Genomic DNA, 22,922 nt, shown 5'->3' with positions numbered 1-22,922 from the left:
AGTTGACCCGCTCGTAAAGTTGGGCAGAAATAAAACGACGCATCACTAGGGTGTAAAGTTTCCACCAGATTTGCCTTTTTATCAATGGGTTCATATCAGACCCATTGTCTCTTCGGAACTTCCCTTCATCAGATGGTCTTGCCTTCATTCCGTCTTTTCCATGGTTACAACACCCAACCCTTTGTCTGCTTCATTTGAAGCACCACGATCCCTGCGTTTTTTGAGATTCTGAATGTTTGCTATCAGTACGTGTACGTCCACAATGAATATCAACCTTCCGGTGAGTAACTTGGATGAAAGGGATGGGAAACATTATGAGACATTGGGTTCAAAAAATGTGGCCCAATCAAATGAAAAATACTGGAACTGATCGATAAATCACTGTTTAGTGTGGTTAAATTACTATGCATTCGCCTGCTAGTTCGTGAACGCCCGGCTCTGATTATCGTCTTTTGCGTTATTAGCAGTCATCAGCGTCACCATTATCACTATCATCTCCATCATCACTGACATTCTGACTGTCGTTACTGTCATGACCATTCAGTCACTTGACCTTACCGTTGTTGCATTACATTAGATGTCCAAAGCAATCCTCGTTTATCACCGGTACTCACTCGGCGAAGTTTTTTTGAACGATCTGAACAACAAAATACAGCATCAACCGGGACTTTTGTTCCTGAAACTGATACCCCTAACTTCCAAAAGCATTTGAAGAGTCACGCTTCTGATCTGGTGAACTCGACTTCTCCTTCCGAAGAAGAACCCACTGCCACGGAACTAGAGGCGATAACACGATATGTAGATGCTTTGGATAGTGAAACTGAACGTACTCATTCAATGCAGCCCAAATTAGAAGGTGATTACATTGAAATAAAACCCCCAACAAGAAGCGATTTGGGTTCGATGGAACAATTAGCTCTTCGGACACCTAACGAAGAAACCCAACCTTCGAAAGAACCATTGGTTATATCCCCAAATCCATTGGATATTATTACTGGACCTCCGTGTAAAGACCAGCTGGACGCGATCCTGGGACATCTCTTGGAGCCCTCAATGCTTGGTCATCACAGTTCAACTCGCTCTGTTTCTGATCATCCGCTTACCTCTGATTCCTCCAAAGAACACTTATCAAGTGAGCAGCTCCTTGAGTTCTATGGGAATCTCACTACTTTGAATGTTTTTTTTCAATCTAACCTTGTCAACAATAAAATCCCAACGTTGCATGCTTTCTAGGTAACAAAACCGAACTTCTACAGATGAAACTACTCCCTTTGCCACTTCTTTCTAAGGTTCTATGAATGTAGATACCCTTGATTAGATGGCTATTGCAGTAAAGTGGTTTGCTTTGTCTCACACAATTATTCAGCAGCTTTTGAACGCCTCAGTTCAGTCGAAATTTCATGGAAAAAACAAGTTCGGGCTAGAGGTGGGCAGCGGATTTTATCCTTATTAGAAAATGTGTAAAATGGTTCTAAGGGACCACAATAGTAACGAAACTTCATGCTACTGATGGTTTTTATTTATTGTTCAGGTGAGCGATAGAAAAAAACATCCGTCGTACTACCTTGTTCGTGAATTAGGATTTTGTTTTGTTCGTAAGGGCTCCGTGGAAAATGCAGTCTTAGCCATGTCATGAACTAATATTGTCGGTTTCCCTCTTGCTAATCTACTCTTTTCAGGAACTAGATCCTACTTATTCCAACTTACGAACCTGAAACTGGGCCATACTTTCCCACCCAAGTTATGGCGACACATCATTCACCAAAGACAACACAAATGCTGTGTAGACAGCTAAGTTGATGCTCTCACGGTGTCTTGAATCGATAGCTGATCCGCTGTTCTCTTCGAACGTCTTGCGACTTGTTGTCTTACCGGAGCTGATGTGAAATATCAACCACTGGCACAGAACCGACATGCATCCTCTGTCTAATTTGGAGATGATATTTAATTGACCACACGTGTATCCTAACTGAAGTTGCGCACCTAATTTGTCTAACTTTTTCGGTGGAATTTTGAAAGTTCAACTCAAGCGGCCATACTTCCTGAATGCATTTGTCGTGGGATTATGAGTGCGTTTGTGCTCCCATTTGGAAATGTGAACATGTTAATCAAATGTTGAACGCAATTGTTAAAGTACCGCAATGTTTTCTTACCAAGTTTACTACTGCAGAGGAGCAAATGAGTCAATATTCCCGTTGAAACTTTTGAAGCATACAACTTCACTGCCCTGATATTGATCAGTGATTTGTAGGAATCAACCATCAAGCGCCCCTTCAATTTTATTCTAATCTCAGGTTCTTAGCTAGCAAGCAGAGTGAACTTTCAGTGAGGGTTTCTTTCTGCAAGTGTAGTTAATCGACACTAAATGACCAAGACGTGCTGTTGGGTCGTTCCATCCCTTTAACAATCATCAACAGGGCACATTTCATGAATCCCCAGGTAAACTTGAACCCGCAACCTTCCGCTAGCAACTAAATCCTGTGCCGTTTGGTCACGAATTCGGTATCAAAGCTTACACTTGAACGATGAATTTTCTAACTTCCAGCTTACGCTACTTATGGGTTTTCCTCTCTTCTGAGAGGAATATCCATGGCTTGTAGGCGGTGAGGAGATTTCGGAATTTCGAGAGGGATTTCATGCCAGTCTTCATGGAAACGCCGAAGGGCATTATTGTGCTTTTTTATCCTTGTTGGGACTGAACAGCAGTGCGCATCTCACGAATCTCTTGGAAGGTATACGGTGTTCCTCATCCCCTCATTTACAGACTCTTATTTCTACGCTACTGTATGTTGTCCGCATGCTTCACGTTTACAGCTGAAGAAGTTAAAAGAACTGGTAGGGGACTGGTAAAAGGGGCGTAATTTTTCAAACGTCCCCAGGGCTCTTCTTTAATCTGACTAAATACGTGTCACCTTGCATGTTGCGTTTCCTCGATCTTCACCTTCTAGGTTGTTTTCAGGATCTCCCATTTGCTGATACTTGTGTGGTCACCAACTTACCGTCCATCTCGACGTGTTTAACCTACATCGATAAGCTTATCTCATTTCGGATACTAGGTGAAACTGACATTGGTGCTTTCGAACCAACATTTCAACAACACCTAGGTGCAGTTGCTTGCGTGCAATTACGAGAAATGAACTGGTTTTGTGGTAAGATAAAATAGTGGTAGCTTTTTATCTGTAGCACCCTTTCGGTACCTAGCTGCCATGCCAGCCGAAAGAAGCTGAGTTACTGTCGGGCTGACGTCGGGATACAGAATTTGGGTTCGAAACACAGTAACATTCCGGTCAGTAAGTTCGTACCTTAACAACTGACCCATCTCGAGTAGTAATGCGTGAAAACTTCGCATCGTTAGAAGTGATGGCCGTCGGAGATGATCAAATGCACTGCCCGGTTTTACAATAGTTTGGAAGGTAGACTCATCTTCGATATCGTTAAATGTTTGTGCCCTTGAATCACAGGTGTAGGGTTGTTTACCTCCTGCCAGGACCGCGGGTGCAACCAACGGGTAGACGCTCATGTGGGAACAGAACTCGGATTATCGAACTAGTAGCCCACTATCCTATCCGGTCGATCTCCCGGGCCAAAGTGTGCAGTTTTGGCGCAGAGTGTACGCGTAAAAAACCAACAGGGATTGCCCAGTGAGCTGTGCTTCGTTTCTCTGAGCACCAGAACGGCTCAGTGACCAATCTGATAACGGAGTTTCGCTCGGTCTGCTGAAAATTCTATGACACTTCCTTACAGCTCTCCGGCTTCGAAAACTCATCCGATTCGGCTAAATGTGCTCCGCATGTGCATTCTCGAAACACCGCTGATGGTGATCTTTAGCTTCATATCACCATTGTATGCTTCATGGTTTATGGTTTTCAGATGACTGCAATACTTACATTGAGAGTATGACCGGCTGGCAAAGGTAATGTTAAATATAAATTCAAAACCAGCTTTTGTATGTGATGGACCTCAAATTTTCATTGTTCAATTAATACTACTACGCTTGTACGATAAGGCTTCCGAAAACTCCTACAACTAACGCCATCAGGCTCACCCATCTTTCGGTATTGCTGTTCAGTTTTCTACCTGTTTCTAGGATTTACCCATAAATCATTATTTGCGTTTTTAGCGCAGCCAGGTTCTCTGTCACCTCAGGATGGAGCCGCGTCAGAGAGTGAACGGAACCAGATGTTGGCTTTCGCAATCGTCTGTACCTTAGACCACATCTGGTCGTCGTTACTAGATGCACCTTATGGAACTGAAGCTAGGCGTAGCAGCAGAACGGATCCCACGCTGTTTGGGTGGCTAGCAGAAGAACTGGCTTCAACGGTCCAGATATCAGTTGATCAGTCTATTCAACGTCTATGCTCCATACTTCGCCCTCCTCTTTGGCTAGTCCACAGTCTACTAGGGCATCCTTGTGTGCATATACGCGAAGCAGTAAGTGGTTTTGAAAGCTGTTAACTCTCGAACCTAAGTTATATCGTTTATTGTGTCTTTGATGACTTTTTATCGCAGGTTACATTTTTTCTACTTCAATACTTCTTTACTTTCCAATATAAGGAGCCTTGTTTCTATCCCAAAACCACTGCATATATGTATGTTCGGCTGCATTTCTCTCTGAAACAGATCGGAACTATTCTGTAGTCGAAATATGTGTGCCAAACTTCATTAGTGGTGTTTATGTACGCCTAGTGGTGGCTTCATCCACCATGCGGGACGTTTGCAGAGTTACACCCATTGCGGTGCTTGAGTATGCAGAGATTTGTCATTTCAAATGATTATTTCAGGCAACCACATTCGGAACCATCTTCGTGTTACCCACACTACCGTCTCCAATGATGTAGCTGTTGCCTCTGTTGCGTTTGTGGAACATATTGTATCGTCATTACCATGGTAAATGGGTCGCTGGTCAAGACCCTCACGGCGATGAACCGGTTGCAGTAAGTGGGACTCAAGAAAATAGACAATCACATTGGGGTTTTCACCAGGGCTCAGCCACTTTCATGATCAAGGTCACTAGGCATATTGCCAGTACTTACTTACCTTCACGGCAGCTGATCGGCCCGATGTCGTGCGATTTCACCTACAGTTTGTGTTAGCTGACCACAATGTTGTGACTCAAAAGAAAAGCGAAGTATGTGCGGCATGGTATTTTTAATCTGGTGTTCTACGGTAGTGTGAAACAAAACATTACAAGCATGTTACTGCGTTGCGTTCCTCTTTGTCGCGCAAATTGATTTTCGTCGAAAAAATCGAGTAGCCTTATAAGCACTTCGCAACCTTTATGGCCTTAAAGAGATAAGGAAAAATGACGTTTCACAAACGCATCGGAAATTTTGAGCAGTTCGCTTGCTTATTATTATTCCTGATTTAGTCTGTTGCAAAGCCCTGCAGTGTGTAACGCGTTCCGCAAAGCCTACACTTTTCAAGATATTGGCATCTGGGATGGTGAATTTCGGGTGTTATCTGTATACCCACTTTCGCCTAGCATTTCGTCTGTGGGAAGCTCCATCCTCTTTGAATTTGTAGCCTTAGAGTCTGCTTTCCCACTACATCGTCAATCATGACTTAGAAAAGGTTGTGTTGCGGTGGACACCCTCGTTATACTACACTTTACCCAATCTCCAAATAAGAATGAGTTCAAACCATGTCTTGTTAAAACGTGCGTGCGTCCCACAGTCATTTTGATGCCAATGGCTTTCTACTAAAGTATGTCAGGATCACTCTTCCTTACCGCTTTTATCATATACTACCCATACCCTTTTGATTGTTCGAAGAGTTAACCTGCTTGTATTCTGTATTCGAATAAGGGATCAACCAACGGTATCCGAACTTGCCAGATTGACTGTGCGCACAAAACTTGTTGCGGGAATCGCGGTGCCCCTTAGACAATAGAGACAAGCAGGTAGCTGTAGGTACATGTTGTTAAACACAAGAGGCATGCTTTTTTGCCTCATAACCCGTATCAGCAGCCAAAGATAGAAAAGGAGTTGGTCACTCCTGTACAGTGAATCGTAGAGTAATCCCACTGTCTTCTTTCTTGAGGTTCAGCTTACTCAAACATAACTCCTGAGACATATTAGTCGATTCTGTTCGGAACCCCCATAGATTTACACCTAACACACGTGCGCCAAAAGAGGTGATTATCTACCCATGCCTACTGTGGTCGCTACTTATCATTACCCGGTCAACGTGGTATGTTGGCCTCAACCTCAAGTCACACACCTAACTAATTCCCCTGACATGTAAAGGAAATTTGATGGCAGATCGCATTTCGGCTTTGTACTTAGTACTTTTAGTGATTTTGATCGGAACCGTTTCAACCAATTCCGAACAGTATCATACTGAACAGCTGTCACCACTGCTCGTTTGATATTTCGTGTCTTTCAGGAATCATATGAGCGCTTTTGCACTAGGTGATACGTTATGCGTTTTGTGTTTTATGATTTTAGGGCATGAACGCCTATCGTGTTTGGCTGAAGCACAGCAGACGGCCGTCCCCACCCCAGTTGAACGACCTGTTAGTCGCTCGGCTGTTGAACTTCTCTCCCTCGTTCCAAGCGGTGGATCTGAAATTTGAAACTCGCTCATCCTATAGGTACCGCCACTTATGTTCACCGACACTCCTCGATCGAGCTTTTGCTATGGTGTTTGACGGTATTGTTTCATCTGACAATCGAAACAGTTCTCATTCCAAAACAAGAGGGATGGTAAGTTTGTTTTGGCAAATAGTTCTTCATAATGAGACGGGAGTAAATAGATATAGATGCTGAGAGAGAAAAGAATGAATACGGAGAAATAGAGTACCGCTCCAGGACAGTTCCCCCCAAGAAGAGAGGCTTCTATTGAATAACACGTCCCTAAATTTATTTTAAATGCCTTCAAAGGGATATGCCTCCAAGAAGAATAGCCTGGTCACCCGGATTGAAATGTACTTTTTGCGTGCCACACCATCATGACAACTATGGCTTGAGCATTCAGATCCCAAAGTTTCCAGCAAACAAAACAGCGTTCGCACCTACCTGTGAGTTCACGTCGTGAGGTGAACTTTTGCTCATCCGCGAGTACCGCTGGTCTCTGCATGGTTTGTTTTGGTAGCCTTGTCGAGATTTGAATCGGCAGGAAGCATAGAGCTAAAAGCCGGTTTTTGGTGCATATGGCGCGGTCTGGATCGACAACGCTCACTGGTGATTCTGCTTCCTTTCTCTTTCGGGAAGATTGTATCCGATGGTTATAGTTGCTCGTCCAGCTTCAGTTAATGTAAGCTTGGAGTACCTGGATCCATCCCGGAAACGCTACCTTTAGAGGTTATGTTGTCCAACCGAGAGCCAGTCTACGGACAGATGGCACTGGTTGAATACTGGCTACACGTTTGAAGCGGATCCTCTGAATATCGGTCCGATAACTATTTACTCATGTGAAATCAACACAGTAGAACATTCGACCCTATTTTCACTACCAAGTTCACTGACTGGTTCTCCCTCTCTTGGTGGGCAGCTCAACGCGGCAACCCTATATCTGTTAGAACGATGCCTTCTGTATGGCCCTGATCAGGCCTCACCGGACTGGATTCTGGTTATTCCAGCGTGAACCTACATTTTTTCATTCCTGAGTGTAATGACTCAAACTAGGAAAGGCCTCGGTAGGAATGGCCGGCTGCTACACACTAAGGCCAGATGGCTCAAGTGGTTAGAGCGCGAATTTACTGACCGGAAGGTCCGTGGTTCGACTTCCCCTGTCTAGGCTTGGGCAACCTGACAGTATCCCAGCCCTCGTGCTTCCTTCGGGTGGCATGGCAGCTAGGCACCGAAAGGGCGCTACAGCTGAACGATTATTATTATTACACACTAAGGACAATGCTAGTGTGCACAAAGTGGTCTGTGAAGGTTATGTCAGTCCTCCGTTCAAGAGGTTTACTGTGGCTTCAAAGCACCGTAAGAAGCTACCAACACCCTTTCTGTGAATACGCCTCTACGCGAATTTTTGGTCACTTATGTGCGGACTCCAAAAATAGACGTTATCCCATGAAGTAGCATCACCATATATTCCGCCAAAAGTGAATGTACCTTCCTTTATACTCGTTCTTTGATTACCTCCCAAACAGACTATTTACGGTCGATATCTTCAAATGCTCCCTTCATAGAGGAACAACCGTATTATTAGTTCGCAGCAGCCCGTTAGTGTCAGTTCACCCTATCGACAGATGTGTGGCTGCATTTTAAGCTTACTAATAGCTATCTCGTTTTCTCTTCTACAGCGCAACACAAACCAAACCCTACTGGACTATCTTTGTAGGTCGGACCTGAGTAAGCTGGCCGTATCACCAGACCAAGTGCCCCAGGAAGTAAAAGAACAAGAATCAGATCCTGTTACCCATTACGTTTCTTCAAACACGCCACCCACCGTCACGCACCTGAAGCTTCCTCTCACCTTCTTACTCGCCATCATCTTGGGGGGTTTCGCAGACGCCGTGATGAGCATCAGTGTAGAATCCATCGGGTCGGACCCGGTGGTGACAACCACTGAGATCAAATTGTGCGCTGATGCAGTAACTGCACTCACAAACTTGCTTCAGGTATTTTGATTGTCGTGTTCAGGAGACCGGTGCCTTTTCACTTTGACACCGGAGTAAACACCCAGACTTGCACTACATTTTTTCACTTAACTAATATCTGTATGTATTGCTACTCTGTATATTTCATCCTAGCCCACAGCTCACTTTAGTTCTTGTCCTGTAGTGCTTCATCAGATAGGTGTAATCCCTGAATTCCTCTACGGAGGCGTCTTCTAATCGATACAGGGTAGTCGATGGATTAACCTAGTGTTTTGTCCGTCTTTCTTGTCTCTCTGTACTAAGCCAGTCGGACTATCCCTAGATTGCGCTGTTTTTCTTTGCCCGGTTGAAGTAATATTCTTGGATCTATTGAAAAAGACAAGATCCTCTGGATGTAAGTCTTAGGAAGATGCTTCGGATTGTGTTTCGATTAAGATAGAAATACTGACGCAAGGCAAAAGACGGAAGATTTGCACACTAAAACTAATGCCTTTTATCAATTGTGCTTAGTGGGATGTTCGTCAATATTTACAAGTCCATTGATTCTTGGTAAGCTAACGGATACTGAAGTGTCACTCCACTTAAGATTTACAAGTGTTGGGTGCATTGTGTATTTATCTATGACGAGTTGTTCGCATAAAAGACAAAGGAATGACAGAAAATGGATGTAGAATTTGCATATTCTTGGGTAGAGCATCTTGAGAATCTGTGTTAGTCACGTACCGACCACGTAAAAGGAGGCCAAACGGAAATACCGGTAACGAAAACTGCAGAATATCGCTCTGTATTGAGGCCGCGTCTCTGGAGAGCACAATGAGATCACTTCAGAATCTGTAGACCCATCTATTGCAACACCATTTCAGAGACTCATTGATTCTGCAGTTGAATTCTGTTTTCTGAAGATATTATGGTGGGTATACTTAACTTTCCCAAAATTCAAGGAGCAGAGAACTTATTGGTTATTGATCAGGTGGCTGTTGATCTGTTCGCCGGGCTTGGCAATTGGCTTGCAAACGTTTCGTCACCATACGAGGAGACATCATCAGTGAGCAGTTGAGTGGGTACTTTTTCCTTGCCTGCGTGCGTTCATATAGCATTCGAAGGCTATCTGTTATCTTCTGACGTGATTGGTTACTTAAAGTGTAACAAATTTGGTGAATCTATTGGTCCATTTGTGATCTTTGTTGCGTTGTGGTCTGTGTTCCTTCGTGTCGATTGGTTATCCTCAAGCCTTCTATTTTTAGTAGTTTGTTCTCTCCGGCCTTGGTTTGTATTGCGTTGTGGTCTGACGTTCTTGAGCTTGATTGGTCGCTTGTGCTGCCCTATTTCCTCCACCGTAGCGGTCAGTGTCCCTTCGTCCGTCGGTTGATTTGGTGCTTTGATTGGGCGCTTCCTCCAATCCAATTGCTGTGTCCGTTTGAATGATGTTTTCTTCCTTCGCTTATGGTTTCCTCGTCTGGTTGATTTTGCAGCTCTAAGCTCGGTAGTTCTGGAGTTCTCTCGCTCTTAGTGGCTGGTAAATTGGATCAACTTCGATATGTTTGTTGATGGTGGAGTACCATGCTTCCATAAATTCGCGTTCGTTTTTCGTTCTTGCTTGAGCCAATATGCAGACGCCGCTCCAGTCGAACTCCTGTCCGTCCTGATCTTTGTGTGCGGAGATGAGGGAGAACTGATCGTGCCTCTTAGTGACGAGCTTGTGTTCATGTATTCTGGCGGAGAGCTTCTTTCCCGTTTGTCCTACATACCGCTTGTCGCAATCCTTGCGTTGGATCCTGTATATGACACTGTTCTTCGCCATTGGATCTAATTTCCCTTTTGGTCTTGATAGTGTCCTCGTTGGAGTGCTCGCAGGCTTGTAAGAGACCACTATATTGTGCTGTCGTAAGGGCCTTGCCGTCATATCAGCGGTGTTCTTGATGTACTCCTTACTTGCAATTTTGTCCTGTTGCATCGATCGTATTTGGCTTCCTGAGTGTTCTCCAGATGAAATTCCTCGGATTTTCCTCGGGTATCCATTTTTCTGAAACAATCTGTATAGGCGGTTTTCTTCTCTGATCTTGGATTCTGTTGTGCTGCAGTGTGTCTCGGTCCGCTTGAAAAGTGTCCGAACGCAGCTTTGTTTGTGGCAATTTGGATGGTTGCTGTGGTAGCTGAGGATTTGGTCCGTATGTGTCGCCTTTCTGTAGACCTCAGTTTGTAGCTGTCCGTTCGGCAATCTAGTGACAGGGACGTCCAGGAACGCCAGCTTTCCGTTGTTTTCTTCTTCGGTTGTGAAGTTGATGTCGTCAGAGACGTTGTTTAGCAGTTGGATTACTCGTTGCAGTTCGCTTCTTTTGATGATCACGAATGTATCGTCCACGTAACGAATCCATATTTTGGATGGTGTACTTTTACCCTGTTTTCAGCATGATCACAATTATCAGTCAGTCAGCACAAACTATGATCGAACCGATGAGGTGTTACTGTGACATCAGTCGAATGAATAATTTGCTAGTGGATGTTGTGTGGTTTGCACAGTATGAACACATGTGTGCTGGCTTACTTTACAACGACACAGGGCACGCTCCAGGTGGAGCGAAGATTTTTCTCGCACTGTAGCAACTCTTTGAAAATCCTTCGGCAAACAACACAATCATTATTTCACACCAGACGTAGCTCATTGGTTGAAAACTATTTCATATATTTCCCTTTCAGTTTGAAAGCTCTTGCCTCATGCCGAGCGCCCTCAGAGCTGGTTTGCTACCTGTTCTGTATAATTTGGCCTGCATCCTCGAAACAGGGGTTCAGAAACAGGACATGTCATTTGAAAAGCATCATGGGCGTCCTTTTGTGCTACTGACTCCTATACTCGGTGGTTTATGTCGTCTTTTGGCCCGTGTCATCCGATGGATCCTCCTTGACGCTACGATACCTCCCGTGTACGTGGACTGCTCACGCGAATTGCGTTTCAAGCTTGTGACTGATTTTATTCACCGTCTATTCACTATATATCCTGGCGAGAAGGAAATTTCTCCATTACAAGGTGAGACATTTTAAGTCATCCACTACCGTCTGCAGAGACGGTAATCCCGTCGATCCGTGATCAACTAAGTCTTTCAGGTTCTCGCACCTGTTCGGCCCATCGCAATCTTAGTGACTGTACATGAGGCAATCGTCTCCCTAATTCCATACGTGTAAGGTAAACCGCAAGAGCAGAATAATTACAAGACAACAAAATGTTCTATGTAATTATGTGAATGCTCCGAAAGCCGAGGTACCAGATGGTGCAGTTTTTGCTTCCCAAAAACTCCGCAATTCAGGAAAATCGTATAAGTGAAATGAGGTTTCGTGACTCCTCTTGTAGTTATGTCAACGGGTCGAACGGGACGAATCTGCTGACCATGCAACTCACTGAGGTGGTGGTTATCGTGTCTTAATCGTATGGCGAGGGCTTTATAACTTAAAGTTGCTGTCACACACATATAAACAGACACTGGCTGCGCCATTCGCAATCGGCTTAGTTGTTGCCATTGGACAAGGTTTTACTCAGTCCCGAGGTGTCGGATCGCGTCTGAAGTTGCGAAGAAAACTCTCACCCAAAACACGTTTTTGCGTCACCATACTATGTATTAAACAACACATTTTTATAAATGCTCTGCTCACGTACTGTCTTTCACGTCCTCCCTCATTGCTGGGTGTTTGGGATTTTTATAATATTATGATCCTCTATTGCACATTTTACACAACGGCTTCTAGCAAAATACACAGAAGCTTCTTTCCCCTATCGGTCTTCAGTATGCTCACCGGTTTTATGAAAAACACCATTGAGTAGAACAGCCAACTGAGCTAAATAGTTTCTGGGGTACTGTGCATAAAGACAGATATAAGGCTATCATGAAACAACTCACTGCGGATAAGACAAATGACGGGACTGTATAGCAAGTATTTGATCCGACCTTAACAACGGTGTCTGTTTGTAGTACTGGTTATTCCCAAACGGGCTGCACTTTCCACCGAGAGCTATCCAGCTTACTCGTCGAGCAAGATCGTAAGATCCTTGTGGCCGATATGAATGCCCAAGTGAGTCATCTGAGCTCCCTGGAATCGCATCTGGGTGGTCGATTCGGAGTCGCTACTCGTCGCACAAACAACAGAGAGTGACTGCTCCAGTTCTGTGCCCATCATAAACTGTTTCTGACTAGTATGAACTTTCAGCATAAACGTTCCCATCGCGTAACCTGGCGGTCACTAGCTGCAAATCAACCGTGGGTCCAGTTGGATCACGTGGCCGTCAGCCACCACTGGATTGTCACTGTTTCTTCTGGAGTGCACGCCTTGCTTCCCATCATGCCAGGGCACATGCACAGACAGTTCGTTTTCCTTCAGGCCTTTGCAAGTCAGCAAGGAGCATTCCAAGCCATCACCTTCGAGGAACTTCCATAGGTCAACAGTAGCGATTTGCGCTACTTCAACTACCCTCCACGGTAAACCAATACGTGGAAGTAGCACGGCAAAAGATGATAGGAGTTATCGGTAGTTGGTCAGGTGGCCATTGATCTGTTCCCCGAGCCTGGCAATGAATGCACCTGAGCTACCGACATTCCAACACATTACCGAAAGGAGCTATGCTAGCGGCGTTCAGTGCTGTTTGTTCGACTTCTCTAACAAGACCAGCTGATCACCGGATGTCGTCAAGATCCTGGCACTGAGTGGTGCCAGGAAATCCATACCAGCAGGCAATGACTGTGACGGCGCATGCCATTCACTCGACCGCCAAATAGTGAACAGACTAAGGAAAGGCCGAGAGCTCTAGTGGACATCGAAAGCTCGGGAGATGGAGAAGATTTTTGCAACCGGAAACAACCATGTCTTATATCGACTGATACGATCGACTGGCCTCAGGAAAGGAACAGTCAGTGATATGATAAGTGAAAAACGCGGCTTATTAATTTACTCGCAAAAGCGTCGGCTTGAAAGATGGGCCGAATACTTCAAAGAACAGATTAGCTGGCCTCCTGTAACACGGCCTATGGAGACAGTGCATACGGGCGTCAGAAGAAGAAATAAAATATGGAAATATATTATTGCTGAAACCTGAGGATATATCAGCAGCGGACGGTCTATATCCAGCCCTGTTGAAAGAAGACGGGGAATCCCTGATTGCCCATTGAAACTAATTGGGTGTAATATGGAGCGGAAAGAAAGTGTCTTCAGAATGGGGCGTGTCGAAAGTCATTCCTTTCTTCAAAAAGGTACGCGGACACCGTGTGAAAACCACCATGGCATCAACCCGGCAGCTGCGTCATCGAAGGTTGTATTCCTTGACTTGAAAGCCGCCTTTGACTCCGTGAACTGCCAGGCACCGTGACGGGATTTATGGAGCAAGGGTGTCCACGGTAAATTATTGACCCTCCTTCAGGCGCTGTACACTAACTCCCGCGAACGCGTGAAGATTTACGAGAAACTCTCACCGGAGTTCACTAAATCAAGTGGTCAGGCAAGCTGTCCTCTTTCACCTTTCCTCTTCAATTTCGCCATCGATATGATTATGGAAAACGCACTCCTAGCCTATAATTCCTGTGGGTTCAGAATTCCCCCAGAGCGTTCGCTCACAGAAATCGAGTGCGCAGACGACCTGTCTCCGTCACAGTTCAGACACATAAGGTCTTCAAAAGCTTAAACTCGTTTCAATCAGCTCCAAGACCGTAATATACTGCATCCCAAGATGTCATCAACCTAGTAACGGATAAAATGAGGTAACAAGTCGCTGTCCTGTTGCTTATATGGCTGTCCCTGTACGGAATATCCGGCAGTTCCCCAAGGAGAGATCTTCCTGGAACTGGACATAGCCATTCACGTCAGACCATTCGTTCTTCAGAGGGCTGAAGATTTTGTTACTGCCTACGCTAATGTTCGGCATATGTTTCTCTCTCAAATTCACTGGCTTTTAGTATTACTATAGCCGTAACCTCTAGACTCGTCTGAGATAACACATTGCCTCCTAGACAGTGTTTCTTATTGGGAGGAAGAAAGAGAAAGGAAGAGCACTTGCCTATTAACGGTTCTGATAATTGCAACTGCTTGTCAGGGCTTAGTAAAAAATTTCACCTCGTTTGAATCGGATGCTCTAAATATTTAGCGATTTTGCATGTATGTAACTGAGACACATGCTGATACCTTCGCATGGTGAAACTCCATAATGGTCGTCCTGGAATTCACACCTCGTTTTCTCCTTCCCTTAGCTCCGATTTTCAACCCTGGACCCGTAAGCTGCTGTCTGGTTCGAAGAACATTTTATAGTTTGTTGGACATCCTTATCCAGCAACTTGATAGTGCCGGACGTGATTCCATGCAAACAATGGAGGAGAGATTTGGAGAAATCCGAGGTATGTTTTGGTATGCATTTCCGAAGAGTCCCTGTAAATTGGTAACGATCATGTGTGTTTGTCTGGCTTCTAGTGAGAAATCATTCTGGGAAGCAATCTGAACGTGCTTCCATGATATCTTACAACATTCACTGTTCCCAATAAGTAATTGAAAGAGCGATCTCTGAGATCGTTGCTCGTTGAGTAAATAGTCTGAGTAAATAACCTGAATTACTATCCTGATTTGCCTACCACCTTTGTTCTCAGTATCAGTGGGCACGGAGGGGGTGTCATCGACGAAGAAACGGATGGCCACCACATTTTGATTGCTCGTAGATTGTGTCAGAAATACAATCATCTGTGTTAGCCCTTAGAAATATATCTTTAAGATTGCTCTGCGCATTATATTCGCTGTCCAACTTTCTGCGTGCTAACTAAAAATCTTCTTCCCTTATGTCATTCATATAGGGTCTGGTGCAATTAAACGGTTATTCGAGCAACTCGAGTGGACTGTCAACAATGCCGTGTGCATGCTCACCTGTCCAGGTTCGTTTCAGCCCTGTATTGTCATCATGCTTTGCTAAGATAATCTGAGCTTTGCAGCTGACCATTTCGTTTGGTGTCGCGCAACAGTCGTTTTCCCACTAAGTGGGCAATTGGTATGCTTGAGTGTTTGCACAGTCCGTCGAAGAGTTACCGCAAGAACAACACAAGAAACAAGCCCCGCTTCGCTGACTCTCATCAGGCTAAATATAGCCGTTTTTAGTCGGTTGTGCTGTTGTGATAGGAAGAAGGATACATAATGAAGCAAACATATACGCAGTAACCTGGCGCTTATTTAAAGAAGTTAGGGAAAACACATGAAATCTTGTTCGAAAAGCAACCATTGTGTGACTGCGCCCTGATAACCATTGTGCAACGTGTTTGACCTGATTAGTACCGCCGAACGTGACCCTTCCTTTTTTTAAAATTTTGGTCTAATCAACTTTTCGCGCCTAATTCGAAGATCTGTCCTGCCTTAAAGTGTTGCAGCAATTTGCTCATTTGTTCACTTTTTTCAGAAGAGGGCCCTTGTTCCCATCTACCCATCGACTGCGTTTAGATCTCCCTTATCAGGGCCGATTCAGTAAGGTTCTGTGAGACTTCTCTTTGAATGGCCTTGGAGGTGCCACCAGCCTCAACTTCCAAAAAAAAAAGAATTTCCTTCGATGCACACATTGTCCTTTCCTAAAGAAGCCATGACGATAAATTCTTGAAGTGGATTTTTATCTATTCTATCATCAACTACAGATCTGGTTAACCGCATGACAGACTCATTGTTGACCTCGCCAAGGACCTAACAACATGATTTTTGTTGTGCATTGCGCACAACTGCTACAACTTTCCACCCCTGAGGACCACTTCAATGGACCATTCCTAAAGATGGTTTCTATCATTTGATAGAGACACCATTGAACCACACAAAAAGGATATCTTTGGAGGAGCGCTTTCTTCTGAAAGTGATCACTCTAGAATAGTGAGGCTAGCTTGTTTTCTGTGATTGTTCCTCTTGGCTAATACATCACGCATTTATGTTACCGGAAATCACGTGAAAAAGGTTAAAATTAGGGATACATACATTTTCGAGAAATAGAAATTAAAGGTAGTGGGTTAGAATGAGGGATAGGTCTATGGGTCACGGAATCAGGTAAGTGACGTCAATGTCAGACAGGCTTGTGTGACCGGATTTTTCGCAGGCCAGTTCAAGCTCAAAGGTCGCACAAGTTTCTTTTGGACGCAAAGTTGTGGATTCAGCATTCGGATTCCAATCGTCTCTGCGATTCATGGTAGTCTGGATCGTACCAGTCGTGGTCGGTTCAGGGATACCCGGTATATGATAGGGAAGGCTTTCTTTTTGTCGATGACATGACTGGTTTCGGCCAAATATGATGCAATTGAACTTGAGCCTGGATTCTTCCAACTATCACTCAAAGACACGGGATTGTGTTCTCGCATTCTGTCCGACAAATGCCTTGTCGTACAACCGGCGAGCATACAATCTAGTTACAGAGGCGATTGGAATTCGACTGCTGAATCCACAACTTTGTGTGACCTCTGAACTTGAACTGGCCTGCGAAAAATCCGGTCACACAAGCCTGTCTGACATTGACGTCATTTACCTGATTCCGTGACCCATTGACCTAATCCTTATTCTAACCCACTTCCGTTGATTTCTGTTTCTCTAAAATGTATGTACACCTAATTTTAACCTTTTTCACGTGATTTCTGGTAACATACAAATTTGAGAGAGAGAGAGAGAGGAATAACAACAGAAAACAAACTTTGTTCGCTAGCTTCATTGTTCTCATGACTTCCACGGGTATATTCAGCCATTCTGAAATATACAGTAGTTTGGCATCTACTTAAAAGTTTTAATAATTTTCAGCGTTTCGACAAGACCGTGCTACAAGATTTCACAGTTTATTGTATCCGTATCATACGGTTCTTCCCGTTTAGGGAGATCATTCCTCTTCCTTTGAGAAGTAATGATAAAGAAGCATTAATAATTCCATCAACCGTCGTCCAAACCAGCATACGCAACAGGTCACTGAACATCTTATTCTGTGAAGAGCGGGGTGCAATGAACAACTTGAAGAGAGAAAAACACTGATATTCTGCCAATGGATAAGGGACGCTGGAGTCATAAAGGAGTAGCCAGACAAAGCAAAAAACTCTACCCGAGGCTATGGTCACATATTGTCTTATACAGGGCGACCAAACCAAAAAACTCACGGGTAAAACCAACAAAGCGCTCAAGATACTCCAGGATCTACAACGGATCACAACAGAAAGGTACTGTAGAATGAGAGCCTGCTTCCACGGACCCCGAAAGTTGACGATACCACCAAGACCCATTGTGTTACTACCTGGAGCACCAGCCTTTCAAAAGAGCTGTAGGAAAAATGAAATGTCTTACCAACGTATCCCAATACTCTCAAGGATGTAAAGCAATTCTTAGACAATCCCAAGGACGTAAAAACCGAAAAAGAAGAAATAATGGTACCGTTCGAAGTGCGATCACTGTTTACATCTGTGGACCCCTATTCAGCCGAGAAAACTATGGGTGAAATGTTGGTAACCGTGAACCTTCAAGAAGGAGAACCACTTCGAATGGTCCAATCTCTACCTACCACACATTTTGAATTCAATAGGGAATATTACAAACGTGATAAAAAAACTTTGTTGGTAACATCAGCACGGAGATTGCAACACAAAAGCGAGAACCAGCCGTAATTCAATTCATTAATCCCTCGTGCTTCCTTTATGTGGCATGGAAACTAGGCACCGAAAAAGTGTACAGCTAAACGATTATCTTTATCTTTTATTATCTTCCAACTCACAAAGTACAAAGTCATGCTATGGGACATACACTCTTTGTACATCCCAGAAGTACGTTCTACGCCGTGTAATGAAGTGTACATCTCGGACGTTTTGTAAGCTTTGACGGTAGTGTGACAGGCGAATCGAACGTACGAATCTCAAAGGTCAGAATTGCATTTGCCGATTGGCATATCACCGGATCTCAAATGGCATGCATATCATACTGCAGTGCGGGCTGTATTGCTGAATGGCTCCGAGACTTGGCTATTTTGGGCGATAGAGCTGAAGTGTCTTCAAATCTCTGACCACCAACATCTCAGAAGTAGCTGTAGTCAGATGTATTTGGTAATGGGGCTAAGGCTAAAGCAGACGGTATTTCCCTCAAAGAATGCACTCAGTAATGCAACCTGATACGGACGGGCCGTGTTACACATGTCGGGTTACAGTCTACCGAGATGTCCGTGCCTGATTCGGTGTGGCGGAAACCCAGAGGTGTGCGCAAATGGACATGGCAGAAGAGAATGAAGGATGCTACGAGAAGTTTGGGTGTTGTTGGTGCTGTTTGTCTTCCACGATAGGTACACATGCCGCCCCTCCACCTTGTGCTTCGATGGAGACACTGATCAATATGGCGGCTAACCGATGTCAATGCGTTCATGCTATGCAGATCGTCCGACTTAGTGTCGGAAGTGTAGGGTCCTTGGGTGTTTGTGATAGGCTAGGTCTCTAATCCCTCTTCCTGTCCTATTTTTTTTCATCTTTTCACTGTGAGGCTTCGTTCACATAAATTGATAAGATTGTTCTGCGGTGAGACACCAATGCTTTCACCTGACGTTGCTGTCAATGAATCTAGTGGTAAATATGATGATAACGACTGGTCATCTGTGAAACATCATTTGGTGATCCCAGAGAAAACACAATCCGACCAACTCGACAACGCAAAGAGAAGGCAAACAGACTACAATCCCGTACAGAATGGGCATTTGGGAAACGACTGTACAAATTTTAAGACAGCACAACATAGTGGCATACAAACCGATGAGCACATTTCGATAAGCAATATCAAGGACAAAAATTAAAACTGGGGACAACGGAGAAGACCTGCGCTACGTAAAAAAATCCCATGGTAGTACGGCAACAAACACTGTATTGAATAAGCAGGAAGGAAGGTGCACGAACATCAACTTGCCGCTAAATGGTATGACTAATTATCACCCATCTCTGTACATGATTTGGAAGGACACAGATTCAATCTATACAATTTCCGTACATTAGTCCAAGGAAGAACAATGAATCTGTGAGTCCATAGAAGTGCGGTAGTCAACTGAGAGCACCATCAACAGACATGCTGCGGTCGCTGTATGATAAATGCGGTTCAAATAGTGACGTGCGCTGAATGAAGATTCCGCTCCTTCTTCAAGTGAAGCCCTTTTTATGAACTTCAGTCGCTTGGCTGTAAACGCACAAACAGCCAAACTAATATTGGTAATATTTTACTCAGGTATCTCATAATAATACCAATACGATCATAAAATAATAGACTATCGGGTATTGTAATTTTTGTTTTCGGTACACTGCACTTCTAGACCATATAATCTAGATGAACCCCTAAAGGTCTTAGTTTTGAACACTGTGGCATTGAAAATTGTAAACCGCAATGCTGTATCTCTTATGCCGACGGACACGACTTCTCTTTCGAAACGTGGTTCTGTACAGCTCCTTAATAAGCAATACCCCCGAGTTTGTTTCTTGCTATTATTATGCGCTATTATGCTAGTATGAACGGTTCTTGGGTGTACAACTTAGGGCGTGTGGAAACAGATTTCGCCATACATTTCATTAATTCTATTTTAGCATAATATGTCCATCCAGTAATCGAAACATGTATACAAACGTTTTGTAAACTTAGCAAGCGTCCGTGAAAGTTAAAAACCTGACAAGAGATTCAGTTATCCACTTTTATTCGAATTCGTCTGTGTCTTCCTCTGGGGTGGTTTATAAAGTGGCAGTTGACCTTGTCTGTGAAGAAAGTGGTTTGTATCCCAGAGGCAGAGGGTCACGATATTGCTGCGCTAGCTACAGCGTCTCTCCACATCATCCTAGAAATTATGTATGCAATCCACTTTTCATAGGTACTGCTACTATCAGCCACACTGATCGTAAGATCAACGAGATCGTATATGTTGTTTGAACATAACAACCTTAGATCGCTGTTGATATTTCTCTTAATCTTTAGGTGTTTTAGAGCACCAAATCCCAGCAAGTCTCACGTCCACCCACAAAGACTTCCGTGCTGACACTGATCAGGTGCGTTTTACATTTGACAATGCTTGTTCGGATGTGTCGACCCGAGCCAACGACAGTACTATTGAGGTACCTCATCTCATCAACCCGGATTACGCTCTGTCAGATGCTGAACATACTGAAAACCAACCGGGTGCTTGTTACAATCTCCAATCGAGCAACACACGGGAAAATCTACAGAGAAGTTTAGACCAAGCCTTAGTCACTGCTCTCTTCACTAGTGCGCTGAACATTCAGGTAAGCACGCCGGATACTTAAGGAAAGATAGGCAGCTTTCTGATTCCTCCCATAACCATATTCTTTCTAGCATAGCTGATATGAAACTTGCGCTATGCCATTTACATCAGTGAATAAATCAGATCTGATGTGGCTTTCCCATCAAAAATATTGCAACAAATTGGCTTGCTAGGGAAAATATTCCGGGGTATGAACAGATATCTATATCAGCGAAACATTCGTTTGCATACCAATCTGGTTTGGACGCCAGACTGACCTGTCACCCTGCTGAATTTCTTGTTTATGGTGTTTTTAAGTAACTGAATGTACTGCAACAGGCCGCTTCATGTTTCAGTTGGTACGGTATTCGTGATATCCCGATACATTTTATGGACGTAATGCACTAATCATAAGGTTGCTGAAAACTTTGACAGCTCACAGCCGGTTTTGCCCTTCTTGGGGCTCATCAGGTAGGCGCAGTTCCCGAATTTCCGTCAACCTTATGTTCTACTTAGAACCCAAGTCGTACGAAATTGGCGAAATACACTTATTTACATACCACTTTGTTTTTGATGGGAGACGGACCTGGAACCCACTGAATCTCTCGTTTATGATGTTTTTATGCAATCGAGAGATGGCGCAGCGGGTGACAGTCTAGGAACGTTGGGCGTATTACATTTGGTAGATGCGTCTAATTCACTTGACAGGGTTAGTGTAATATCATAAACGACAGATTCATTTGAGTCTCCGGTGAAAACCGAATCGATACGCAAAAAAGTGTATTTGTGTACTGTTCTGTTACATCGAATAGTTCGGACTCCTTACCAACGCCTCACTGAATACCTTATAAAAAGTAGTGGTGGTTGTGGCAAACTGGGCTCGAGCTAGCATTGACTCGTTACTAGACGTGAAGCGGAAATGATCAGCATACTTTCATGGGTGAGACGATTAGATGGTGTAGTTAGATGGTCCGGAGGCTGGCCCTTCCCTTGTGATTCACCAGAGTGTTTTTGGATATCCACTAACTGAAGGGAGTAGAATGGATCGGATTGGATCCAAAATATCAGCCAGCACCGCCAGTGTTTGTGGTAGGGCGAATTTTTCATGTACGGTATAAGTCTCTTTTAATACTCCTGGTAGGGACTACCAGTGATGTTTGGAACATAGAGTTGACTGTGCTTATGGAAGATTAATCTTTTGTTCAATCACTTTTCCTTTAGAATGGCTCACTGTTTCACTTTTCACACACCCAACCCAACTGCTTATCGGCAACGGATTGCTTGACCATGTTTTGCAAGGCGCTTGGGCGTATGTTGGTCACCAAAACTCAACCACCCTTTGTCAACGTTGCTTTGGACCCAACGGTGAACTATCTTTTGAGACTTTTCAATGAGGAACCAATGCTGTTACGCAGCTGCTTGAATAGTCTGCCCCGCTCGGTATGTCGTTCTTATTTCACTCCTGTATCTCCATACAGATCAGTGGAGAATGATTGTTTCGTTTGACACATTACGTCCACTTTGTGCATCTCATTCGAACGACAGAAAATATATGATGCGATAAGTTGACGTTTCTTTTAAGTTCCATAGCCGCGGACGTGAAACATGCAGGTTGTAAGGGTGAAGTGCAGCAACAGTTCTGAACGGACACTGATGAGCTGGTTTCTGCAAGGCATTTGATCAATGACAGGGTAACCAAATCGTTTGCTTCAATTGTTTTTGTGCGCATAGTTTGGGCTGGCTTCGCTTATCGCTAAAACGTTGGACCTTGTTTCGGACAAGAGGATTCACGAGTTGACCGGGTCAGTTCGATGGCCGGTATTTAGGACGTCTGGCTACTGGCGATGCTAGATCGCGATCTGACTTTTGACTCGAAGGTTTTCCTGACTGCATCTGGACTACGTTCTTTGGAATCTGCGTCCAGCATCCCCCTAGGTATCTGTCTCCTGCCAATCTAAACGCCTCCGCAGCAGCAGGAGACTAGATGAGAGGTAGATGGATTAGGTAGCCTAAGTTCACACTCGTGCCAAGACATAGTTTGGATGCAATATGGACACATGTTAACGCGGAACTGAGCTCGCGTCTCATGCTGATTTTAATGTGGTCACCTTTGAGCTGGAGAATATATATATATATATATATATATAT

General features: G+C 44.1%; 1 protein-coding gene across 1 annotated transcript in view; it reads left to right on the top strand.

Annotated features, from left to right (window-relative positions):
• Positions 1–22,922, top strand: part of T265_11670 (hypothetical protein) — a gene marked incomplete at both ends in the record, with an annotated part of 105,211 nt that overhangs the window by 30,246 nt on the left and 52,043 nt on the right. The window contains 9 exons of the mRNA XM_009178384.1: positions 578–1,132; positions 4,121–4,431; positions 6,447–6,704; positions 8,252–8,569; positions 11,246–11,573; positions 14,773–14,916; positions 15,364–15,441; positions 20,492–20,796; positions 21,996–22,214. Coding sequence (XP_009176648.1) covers positions 578–1,132; positions 4,121–4,431; positions 6,447–6,704; positions 8,252–8,569; positions 11,246–11,573; positions 14,773–14,916; positions 15,364–15,441; positions 20,492–20,796; positions 21,996–22,214 — 2,516 coding nt within the window. The remainder of the gene's footprint in view (positions 1–577; positions 1,133–4,120; positions 4,432–6,446; positions 6,705–8,251; positions 8,570–11,245; positions 11,574–14,772; positions 14,917–15,363; positions 15,442–20,491; positions 20,797–21,995; positions 22,215–22,922) is intronic.

This window comes from Opisthorchis viverrini, assembly GCF_000715545.1.
Source record: "Opisthorchis viverrini unplaced genomic scaffold opera_v5_545, whole genome shotgun sequence".
NCBI classification, from domain to species: Eukaryota; Metazoa; Platyhelminthes; class Trematoda; order Opisthorchiida; family Opisthorchiidae; genus Opisthorchis; species Opisthorchis viverrini.
Note: the sequence above shows the minus strand (reverse complement) of the source record. Positions and strands in the feature narration are given on the sequence as shown.